This window comes from Geotrypetes seraphini, chromosome 5, assembly GCF_902459505.1.
Source record: "Geotrypetes seraphini chromosome 5, aGeoSer1.1, whole genome shotgun sequence".
Taxonomy (NCBI): Eukaryota; Metazoa; Chordata; class Amphibia; order Gymnophiona; family Dermophiidae; genus Geotrypetes; species Geotrypetes seraphini.
In genome coordinates this window covers 222,311,140-222,323,099 of record NC_047088.1, presented here as the reverse complement: position 1 = coordinate 222,323,099, position 11,960 = coordinate 222,311,140, and the positions used below count along the sequence as shown (strand labels likewise).

Here is an 11,960-nt window from a genome sequence, read left to right as displayed (position 1 = left end):
CTAAGGCTCAACTTAAGTAAATGCCCCTCCTCCCAAAAAAGTCAGCCACTGGGCTTTTTTTTTTTTGGGGGGGGGGGGGTTGTTGGTGTCTACTAGGGTGGGAGAGATACATGGTCACTCCTGCTTCACATTATTCGGCAAGCTTCCATATATAGATATTTTGTGTGTATGAAAGTGCTCATGAATTGCAGAAGCATACACAGTTTAACATGGTTCATAGACAACGGCGCGAAAGACAAAGGCGCGTGCCGGCAACTGAGCACAAGACGGAGGCACGCGCCAAAGAAAATTACAGTTTTTAGGGGCTCCGACAGGGGGTTTTGTTGGGGAATCCCCCCACTTTACTTAATAGACATCACGCCGGCGTTATGGGGGGTTTGGGGGGTTGTAACCCTCCACATTTTACTGTAAACTTAACTTTTTCCCTAAAAACAGGGAAAAAGTGAAGTTTTCAGTAAAATGTGGGGGGTTACAACCCCCCACACCCCCCACAACGCGGCGCGATGTCTATTCAGTAAAGTGGGGGGTTCCCCCCCCATGCCCCCTGTCAGAGCCCTAAAAACAGTAATTTTGAGCGTCGCGCGCCTCCGCGCTGCGCTCAATTGTCTGGGCACGCCTTTGTCCCGGCGCGCTTTTGACCTGACACCGTTTAACATATACATAATTATTTAAAAAAAATTAAAATTTGAAACTAGTATTACAATACTAAACAAATGTATATATGTATTTATTTAAGGTGGGGGTATTGAGATTTGGAATTCTGTCCTTCATACAAAACATCAAACCGCAGAAAGGGGGTCTTTTACTAAGGTGCACTAGGTGATTTAGCACACGCTAAATGCTAACGCGCTCATTATATTCCATGGACGCGTTAGTATTTAGTGCGTGCTAAATCAGCTAGCGCACCTTAGTAAAAGACCCCCAAAGTGACAAGGAAGGGCAATGAAATAGCAGTGCATGGATCAAGCAATATTTTGTGGCATCTCGTTGTCCTCTTCAAAATATGCCAACTTGCAGCCCACAGAGAGGTATCTGATGCTCTCCACTTCCCCACCTCCGTTGCTGGGCTTCTGAAAATGAATTTCAATCATATCCTGGATGCTTTCTTCATCATCCTGGTCTGCTCTGATGTCTGTCAGTAGTATTGTCCTTCTTGAAATGCCAGAATATGTCTGTAGAAACAAAATTCAATCTTATGGCTGCCATTGATTCATTTTGGAAGTGTGTTTGCACACCTGAGATGCTGCCCCAAAGTTCCTTAAAATATAGTTAACAGGCTGTGCTCTCAGAAATATCTCATGGTGTTCCTCCCCAAAAATGGACCTCCCTGTCCCTTCATAACAAATGGGTGAGGGTAACGAGAAATGACCAGTAAAAGCAATTAGAGAGATCTTTTTAAACGTATACATTTTATTTTCCAATCTTTTCCAGCACTAGGTAAGAGCTGCAGTGCCTGGAAGACCTGTTGAGTTCATTTGTGCTCAACTTTCCTTTGAAAGGAAGGGAAAATTCACTCGACAGGTGTTCTATGGGAGACTTTTCTATACAAAACTGTTCTTAAAAAGTATTTATAAAGGACTTAATTTTAAGCATTGTCCTGTATGAGTGTCTTTTGTGCTCCATCCAGCCCAACTTTTTTTTTAAGATAAAATGAGACATTTCTGTGGTAAGAGAAAAATATGATTTCATTACTTTCCGGGCACCAGTATTGAATTTCTAAGTCTATTTTTGCCCGGCCGGGACATAGCCAGCTATGCAAATATTCAGCAGCTAGCTGACTAAGTCTCAGAACCCAAAGATATATCACCCTTTTATTTATTTTCTTAGTTCTTTAGCCTATCCTCCCCCAAAAAAGCCCAGAACAGATTACAGATAGTTACATTCACAGTTCTGTAAGCAAATATCAGCAACGGTATAGCATCGTAATCAATTAAAAAGGTAAATTTTCACAGTCTTTGGCTGCCAAACTTTGCCGGCGAGCTACTGAATACTGGCGATCGGCCATGTTTCATGATGCAGCCAGTTACCAGCCAATCCGGAGACCGAGATATTCAGCGTGAGACAGCTGGCAATCCCCCACAGTTTGAGTCCCCTGTGCTATTTAGAGGGCCAGGAGCCAATCCTGGCAGTCTAAATAGCGCTGAATATCAGGTCCACAATAACTTACATTTACGTATCATTAGTTTAGCCTAACCAAGACTACAATCTGAATCACTCTTTAAGTTTAAGTTTTTTTCAAGTTTATTTTAAAATTTGATCAAACGCTTATAAAAATTTCTAAGCAATGTACATAATAAAATTATGGGGTAACAAGAAAGTTAAAAGTACAAACTGAGACAAACTTAAAACATAGACATATATTGAAAAAAAGGGAAAGGGGGTACAACTACAATAGTTTTAAGAAAAGTGGTACAAAAAAAAGGGGTATATTGAAAGGTAGGGGGAAAGATAAGAGCTACAGATTAGAAAGTTGTACGGGGACAGAAATCCCACCCGTCCCCGCCAAAGTCCCACCTGTCCCCACCCGTCCCCGTGAGGTATCCCACCTGTCCCCGTGAGGAATCCCTCCGTCCCCGCCCGTCCCTATAAACTTCAGAAATAGTTATTTCATTTAATTATGCTACTGAATTAAAGGCTCTGGTAGAAACCCATTTACAAATAAGCAAAAAGACTTTATTAATTTAGAAATATTAATTGGGAAGAATACATACTTTGTAAACGGGTTTCTACCAGAGCCTCTAATGTTTATAAATTTTTATCAACATAACTAATATACTACTTTATCCTGAAGAAAAAAAAAAGAAAGAAATAGAATTCTTTTCCTACCTTTGTTGCCTGGTTTCTGCTTTCCTCATGTTCTCATTAAATTCCTTCCATCCACTGTCTCTCTTCCCTCTGCGTCTTCCATTTGCTCTGTTACTGTGCCTCTCAAATTGGTCTGGCACCCATCTTCTTCCCTCCGCTCCCACCATAGTCTGGCATCTCTGTCTTCTTCCCTGCCAGCGTCTTCTCCCCACTCTCTCTTCCCCATTTCCTTTCAGCGTCCTTCGCCCCCCCCCCCCCATCTTCCCCATGGCCTTTCAGCGTCCTTCTCCAACCACCCCCATCTTCCCCATGTCCTTTCAGCATCCTTCTCCACCCCTTTTGTCTTCCCCATGTGCTTTCAGCGTCCTTCTCCTCCCCCCGTCTTCCCCATGTGCTTTCAGCGTCCTTATCCCCCCGTCTTCCTCATGTCCTGTCAGCGTCCTTCTCCACCCTCTGTCTTCCACATGTGCTTTCAGCGTCCTTCTCCCCCCCACCATCTCCCCCATGTGCTTTCAGCGTCATTCTCCCCCTCTGTCTTCCCCATGGCCTTTCAGCGTCCTTCTCCACCCCTTTGTCTTCCCCAGTGCTTTCAGCGTCCTTCTCCCACCTCAGTTTTACCCATTTCCCGTAAGCGTCTTTTCCTCTCCACTCCACCTTTCCTCCCTTTCTCTCTCTCTGCCCCCTTACCTTCGTGGCGCTTCCCCGCCCGACCAACAACAGAACAGGCCTGGTCCGACAAACCTCCCTGCCCTTAACCGCGAATCTAAATTACCTTCTTACAGCTGAGGTTTGTCGGACCAGGGCTGTTGTCGGTCGGTCGGGGAAGCGCCACAAAAGTAAGGTGACCTGGCCGGCTGTGCTGCACCCGGGGCGGACCGCCCCTTCCCTTGGTACGCCGCGAGGCTACTCTCCTTCTCCTCTGCCTGCAGTACAGAGAGTCGAACGGAAGTCTTCCCGACATCAGCGCTGACGTCAGAGGGGAGGGAGGGCTTATACAAAGCCCTCCCTCCCTCTGACATCAGCGCTGACGTCGGGAAGACTTCCGTTCGGCTCTGTGCTGCAAGCAGAGCAGGTAGGGAGAAGAGGAGCCGCGCGACTGAGTACATTATTTGTTGCTTTTTTGCCCCGTCCTTAAATGTTTTTTACCCTTTTTGTTTCTTCCCTCTTAGATTAAGAAAATTGTAACTTTGCCCTCTCTTTCCTAGTGTATCTAGTTAGTCATGAACCTCTTAAGTTTTAATAATGTTTGTTAGACATATTATTGTTTTTAAAAATGTGATAAAATTTGTTTTATGACTGTTTGTTCACTCATTAGATGTTTTTAAACTGTACATCGCTTAGAAAACTCTGTTTATAGGCGATTTATCAAATAAAATTGAACTTGAACTTACATCCAGCCCCACAGGAACCCCGCGACCCTAGGGGGCGTCCCCACAGGATTCCCACGACCCTAATGGGGCGTCCCCACTGGATCCCCGTGACCCGAAGGAGGAACCCGCGGGATGCCCGCGGGTCCCGCGGGATTCCCGTCGTCCCCGTTCCCGTGCAGCTCTCTACTACAGATCCTATGTAATGTATATAGGAATTAATGATTAAGTTTCATTGGTGGTTGGATAAGCTGAATCTAGTGGTTCTAGGTTCCAGACGCATCCTTATAAAGAAAAGTTTTTAAGGAACTCTTCAATCTATCTAATACAAATTCTTCTCTAATATAATCTAGAAGCGAGTTCCATAACTGGGGAACGGTGATTGAAAATATTTTGTTACATCTTGTGTCGATGATTTTTAAGGAGGGTATTGAAAGAAGGTTTTGATTGGTCGATCGTAAAGCTCTATTAGAGGTGTAAGGAGTTAACAGTCTAACCAGAAAAGGAAGATTTGTCTGGCAGATCTTGAATGATAAAAGAGAAATTCTGTAATATAATGCTTTTAGTTAATTGGTTTTGGGGCTCATTTTCAAAGCACATAGACACCCAAAGTATCATAGAAACATATGGTACTGTGTGAGTCTAAATGCTTTGAAAATGAGCCCCTTTGTCACTTAGGAGATCATTTAACTCAAGTGCAACTAATACACGAGATGCCACACAAGTATTGTGGGACTCTGCCCCACTGCGAAGCACTTTAGCAGGGATCCTCCTACTTTTTGGACAAGTGCATCAACCTTCTAGTGATCTTGGAAGATCTTTTTCCAAAGAGTGGAATAGCTTACCTGGAATCTGTGCAAATTTGTCTCTAAACATCGAGAAACCTTAACTTCACAACAGCCTGTACTTGTACGAAAAGGGAACACAGTACAGCTTGCAACACGATCAGCAACTAGAAAGTTATAAAACAAAATAAGAAAATCCAGTTATTTTTGCTATATGAAAAACATTTTCATAAATAGTGACTCGCAAACCGAGCATTGACTCGATTTGCGAGTCCCCCCCACTCGTAAACCAGCATTGCCCCCCCCCCCGCCCGCAAACACCACCCCCTAGCTAACTGGCATTGCCCCGCCTCGCGAACGCCTGCCCATCCAAACTGAAGCCTTACCTCCATCTGCAGCACCAAACCACAGGAGGTGCTGGTGCCTGGGAGATGGGGGAAGATGGGGGAAATAAGGGGGAGAGACTCAACACTTTTGAGTGTAGCATCCCCAAGGTTGCACTTAACCAACTATGTCTTAGCCTTCTCTGGAAACTTGGAAATGCTGAATTTACAGACTTAAACAACAGCGGCAGTTAGCAAAACGCTGCTCACCACTGGCTGAATATTGAACCCAAAATGTGCAGCATTTGTTGGGAAAATACACTGCAAAAACAGTAGAGCTGTCCAAATCTCTTTTGAGCCCCACTATGTTAGTCGGAGGACACGGTCGAGATGACTACTATAGCAGGATTCAAAGGAAGTTTGGGCAAGTTCCTGGAGAAGAAGGCGATAAATATATGACTAGCCAGAAAGACTTGGGAAAGCCATCACTTATCTCAAGATGAGCTATGAAAAACAGATCTACTTTTTGGGATATGTCAGATATCTGTGACCCCTGTCTGGCTACCTTTGGGGACAGGATACTGGGAATGATGTACTTTGGTCTGACTCAGCAATACTTTTCTCACATTCATGTGTTTTAAGATCAAATGACCTAGTTGTTAGGGACTTAATGAAAAGGACTCTTAAAAGAATGACTGAACTCTATAGCTGCTAACTGCAAGCAAACCTTGTGCATACCTCCGGTTTCCAGAAAGGTAATAACTGCTGAGTGGGTCTGCTTGTTGTACGTCACATCATCAACTTCTCCACCTCCCACCTTGGACTTGTAGAAGTACAGCTCCAGCTTATCTCTTAAAGACTCTTCAGGAATGTCAACCGGAAGGTGAGATACAGTGATTTTCTTCTGAGAAATTTTTGTATGGATCTATACACAGGAAAAGGTATTAATTCATATGGAATATGACTAGTGTCCAGAAATAATGTTCTCTTCTTTATAACAGTAACAATTTCTAAAACACTTAACACTCACCTCAAATTTCAACCCCGCACTCAGGGTGACAGGGACAGCCTTCAATTCTATCCTATTGGAATCCACATTTAATGTATGCTTCTGCTTTTTAAGTATGTTTTTGGCAACTGCAAGAAAATAAATTGTCACCAATCTGAATTTTTATTTTATTTTTTATTATTATTTATTTAAAAATTTATATACCGCATAAAGCTAGGCAGTTTCCATATCACATACATAAAATCTTGTTTCCCTGCGATTACCACATATAGCGTAGACATATCTAAACAACATATATATATATATATATATAGAGCCTACTATTTAAGACTTTATACGGAGACAGTCCAAACTACCTGAATAACCGCCTCATCCACAACACCGCAATCAGACATAGGAAAACTCACACCCCATTCTCATACCCCCCAATTAAGGAGGTCAAACGGAAAAAACTATATGATGGCCTCCTGGCCACTCAAGCAGCCAAACTAGACAACCAAATCGCCAATCTACTGACGGCATCCCTCGACTACAAGACTTTTAGAAAAGAAATAAAGACCATACTCTTCAAGAAAACTCTGAAAAAAGAAATAATACCGCAAGTCTCAAACTCCACCTCTCACTAAAGCCAACTACCCAAACAGATAACCTTACCCATTTCTTACTCTTTTTGAAAATAACCAATTTTTTTTTTTTTTTTGTAAGATCTTGCTGTAATACATCTTGGATAATTCTTTTGTAATCCGCCTTGAACTGCAAGGTAATGGCGGAATAGAAATCCCTAATGTAATGTAATGTAATACTATATAACCTAAAAATTTGGCACTGAAAAAAGTGGCATTCTATAAACTGTGTTTAAAATTAGGCACAGTTTATAGAAAAATGCTAACGCCAGGGAACTGCGACTAAATTTAGGTATGGCCTTTTACACTGAAAATGTGACAAATGCCTGTGCTTAAATTTAGGCGTGGATGCCCTAATTCTATAATCACGTACATAACAAATGCCCCAGGTCTGTCCATGACCCACCCATTTCTGTGCTCCCTTTTATTTTAACTTGCGCCTAAATTTACATGCACAACTTGTAATTGATTCTAATTAGCAACAATAATTACTTATTAAAATGCCAATTGTGTATACAATTTTTAGCACTTTTTTTAAAATAGAATTAGGGGTTAAGTATATAACAACAGAAGTCTGAAGTTCCTGACACTAGGGCTGAGCAGGGACAGGGCTTGACCATTGCAAGAGGCAAAGCAAATACTGTGACACTCCACCTCAATGAGCATCACTAGGTCAGTGCAACTCTTTTCAAAGTGTTATTTCAGCTTAGTCCAGGGGTAGGCAATTCCGGTCCTCGAGAGCCGTAGCCAGGTCAGGTTTTCATGATCTCCACCATGAATATGTATGAGATGGATTTGCATGCACTGCCTCCTTGAGATGCAAATCTATCTCATGCATATTTATTGTGGATATCCTGAAAACCTGACCTGACTCCGGCTCTCGAGGACCGGAATTGCCTACCCCTGGCTTAGTCCTATGATTCTGAAATGCATGTGTGCATGCTACTCTCGCAAAGCAGTCTGGGTATCTAGACCTAAAATGGAAGGGGAGAGATTTGGAGTTTAGCTCACTGCTTTTTCAATAACAGTTTTAGCATGAAATTTTCTTTATAGTTTTCTATTTCTTTGGCCCCCATTAGGCATTTCAGACTAAATTAATTTTAGCTTTCTTTGTTCTTATTTAGACTATTACTTTATATTTTCTGGTCTGTATTCAAGTAATATGAAAATGCTTGCTTTGTTTAAAATGCATACATTAAAATTAAATAAATAAAGAGTAGGTGGGACCTCAGAGTTACAGTTAGTAAGTGCATCACTGCTTACTCAAAACACAACAGAATTCAAAAGAGATCTGGACAATTTCCTGGAGAAAAAGTCCATAAATACATGATTATCAGACAAACTTGGGAAAGCTATCACTTATGGAAACGAGCTATGAGAATGATTATTTCTTGGGATCTAGATCACCAAACACAAGTGTGGAAGGATAACATAATACACAAACAACTCCCTTCTACTCAAAAACACACTCCAAAGAAGACAGAGGATAAAATGGAAGCAAATAATCAACTCCCTGACAATGCATAGGCTTCACAAACATCTACGCTGACCAATGTGAGGGGTCATGAAGAGAAAAATATATACTGGATACTTATCCCACATGACGGTAGGTATGTAGAGCAAGTGACACTATGCAAGTACAGAACTGAATATCGGCCATACCTGCATATAACTTCCAGATCTTCTCACTAACCCAGATATTCAATGTTAATGCCCAGCCATGTCCCAGCATTGAATAACCAGGTCTAAATTAGCCAATGGTCGTCAGCATTACAAAAAAAATATTCACCACCACCGGCTAACTATTGAACCAACTAAGGTATAATAAAATGGAAAATAAAACAATTCAATAAAATGAGATAATACAATAACTGAATGTCTTATCTATGGAAAAATGCTTCTCCATACCATCTTAGTAGCCTTCTTCTGGTCTGCTTCTACGTTACCTACAACTTTTGAAAATGCAACCTTCAGACCAGGACCAGTGGTCTCAAACTCAAACCCTCTGTAGGGCCACATTTTGGATTTGTAGGTACTTGGAGGGCCTCAGAAAAAATAGTTAATGTCTTATTAAAGAAATGACAATGTTGCGTGAGGTAAAACTCTTTATAGTTTATAAATCTTTCCTTTTGGCCAAGTCTTAATAATAATATTGTCATTTATAGCTAAAGAGACATATGATCAAGAAACTGTTTTATTTTACTTTTGTGATTATGATAAACATACCGAGGGCCTCAAAATAGTACCTGGCGGGCCGCATGTGGCCCCCGTGCCACGAATTTGAGACCACTGGCCTATACAGAGGAAAAACCACTTCCTTTTTCTTTTTGTCAGTTTTTACTACTATTTATTTAATTCATTTCATATCCCGTTCTCCCCCAAGGAGCTCAGAACAGGTTACAGGTTAATATACATAATACTAGTCGAACTGCCAAACTTATAATACAATGAATTCATCCTAACTTGACATATACAAAGGATCTAGTTCAACATACATTTAGGGCCTGATTCTCTAAAAGTGCGTCCCGATTTTAGGCAGCTGTAGGCGTCCTACAGCTGTCTAATCAGCCAATCGGGATGCACGTTTTTTTAAAAAAATGCTCCCCAGGAAGGCCGCCTATATTGAAGGCGAGGCCCGCAAGACACCTAGGCCCTGATTCTGAATAGGACGCCCGGGAGAGGCGTCCTATTCAGAATCGGCCTAAACTAAACCCCGATTCTGAAACCGGCGTCCATGTTACAGTCGCGGGTTAGAGAAACGGGTTAGATTAGACATGGCCCGCTACACTTATCGCGGCAAGGGATCTCTCTGCCACTATAAGTATAGCGGGCCGCGGCCCCCTGACCAGGAGGGTGCCCAAACCCTCTGCCCGAAGACGCACCCCCCCCCCGACACTAACGACCGCCCCCCCCCGACACTACTGACCGCCCCCCCCCCGACATTACCGATCCCCCCCGACAATATCGATAGCTGGCAGGAGGGTGCCCAATCCCTCCTGCCCGAAGACGCACCCCACCCGGCGCTAACCCCCCCCCAAACCTCCACTCCACCAAACCTGTTCTTAGATGGGTCTTGCACGTCTTGAGCCGGCAGGCACGCCTCGTCGAAATGAAGCGGCTCGCCCCTTCCCGGCCCATCCCGCCGAAGCCTAAGGCCTGATTGGCCCAGGCTCTAGAAGCCTGGACCAATCAGGCCTTAGGCATAGCGGGTCCGCCCATCCCCACTTAATCTAAGTCCTGATTGGCCAAACAGACCTTAGATTAAGTGGGGATGGGCGGACCCGCTATGCCTAAGGCCTGATTGGTCCAGGCTTCTAGAGCCTGGGCCAATCAGGCCTTAGGCTTCGGCGGGATGGGCCGGGAAGGGGCAGGCCCGCTTCATTTCGACGAGGCGTGCCTGCCGGCTCAAGACGTGCAAGACCCATCTAAGAACAGGTTTGGTGGAGTGGAGGTTTGGGGGGGGTTAGCGCCGGGGGGGGTGCGTCTTCGGGCAGGAGGGATTGGGCACCCTCCTGCCAGCTATCGATATTGTCGGGGGGGGATCGGTAATGTCGGGGGGGGGGCGGTCAGTAGTGTCGGGGGGGTGCGTCTTCGGGCAGAGGGTTTGGGCTCCCTCCTGGTCAGGGGGCCGTGGCCCGCTATACTTATAGCGGCAGAGAGATCCCTTGCCGCGATAAGTATAGCGGCCGCGTCTACTTACAATGTAGGCCAGCATTTTGCTGGCCTACATTTTAAGCTTCTCCTATACTAGGGAGACGCGTAGGGCCGCCTAGGTTCAGCCTAAGGCCCGCCTAAGGCCCTTAGACGAGCTTAGGCATCTTGCGGGTCTCCCTAGGCTCCCGGAGGTGCCTTCAGGCTTGCCTGGGGAGCATTTTTTTTTAAAAAAACGTGCATCCCGATTAGCTGATTAGACAGCTGTAGGACGCCTAAAATTGGGATGCACTTTAGAGAATCAGGGCCTTAGTATACATTTCTTTTTTAATCACACAGGCATTGGATGAGGGGGGTTAGGTAAAGACTACTACTATTAATTATATCTCTCTCTCTACTGCTCACCACTGCTTTGTCATACCAACAACTATGAGAACTACAGTTATAATCAAACCCAGATGCTTATTTAGAAAAGTACAAACATTAAAAGGCGACAGAAAAAAGGTTAATCAGACCTCCTTCTTCTTCAAAAGTCACCAGAGCCTGATCACCCTGAAGAACAAATGGGATTTTTGCGTTGACAAGAAACTGGCAGTCAGTGTTGTAGAAGGCCTCATTCTCAGTGTCTTCCTTCTTGACAATTTCCACCTTTGTAAACTTCACTTTCTTTTCAGGCAGCTCCTTTACAAACTAATTCAAATATAAAATATGTTGAATTGTAAGAAAGCAAGTACCCAGTTATTTTGTTCATAATGCAAGCATGCACCAAATGGCTTTGACACCTATGGCACAAAGCAAAGCTCACCGGCCAATGGTCCCTTTCAGAACAGTAATTTGCTGTCTTCCACACAGTTTACCAAGGAATGCTGCAAGGTGGTAATTTTTATATTAGCTGAAATGTCCTTGCTATAAAAGAACTCAACTGCAGGGTTTAGACCAGTGCATCGCAAACTGTGTGACATGGCGCACTAGCAGATTCCAGGTATGCCGCCACATGCCGGCTGACTGCTTACAGGAAATGCCTCTCGCGGTGAGAGGCACCTCTCCTCCTCTATCAGTAACCCCTACCGGCATAGAAATAGGCTTAGGGCTGCGGCTGGAGGGCCTCCGCGCACATCAACATGATATCATAATGCGTACACATGACATAATCGCATCAACGTCCGCGCGCATCTGGATGCCCTACAGTTGCAGCACAGAGTTTCATGTGCCATGGCATCAAAAAGTTTGCAGGACTGCCATTTGCTTAAATCCCCCTTCAAGCATCACAAGACTTGCTGGGGGTGGAACCAGAAGGAATCAGAGCCTTGTGATGCTTGAAGGGGGTAAGTTTATCAAGGACTTTTTAAGCATATAAGAAGGTATAAAATGCCACTTACAAAATTCTCCCAGGTAAA

General features: G+C 43.9%; 1 protein-coding gene across 1 annotated transcript in view; it reads right to left on the bottom strand.

The window, feature by feature from the left end:
• Positions 1 to 579: 579 nt before the first annotated feature.
• Positions 580 to 11,960, bottom strand: part of NMI (N-myc and STAT interactor) — a 34,412-nt gene continuing 23,031 nt past the window's right edge. The window contains exons 6-10 of the mRNA XM_033944946.1: positions 11,079 to 11,253; positions 6,311 to 6,417; positions 6,019 to 6,205; positions 5,018 to 5,124; positions 580 to 1,172 (exon numbers count right to left, since the gene is read on the bottom strand). Of these exons, the coding sequence (XP_033800837.1) occupies positions 963 to 1,172; positions 5,018 to 5,124; positions 6,019 to 6,205; positions 6,311 to 6,417; positions 11,079 to 11,253 (786 nt within the window). The 3' untranslated portion in view covers positions 580 to 962. The remainder of the gene's footprint in view (positions 1,173 to 5,017; positions 5,125 to 6,018; positions 6,206 to 6,310; positions 6,418 to 11,078; positions 11,254 to 11,960) is intronic.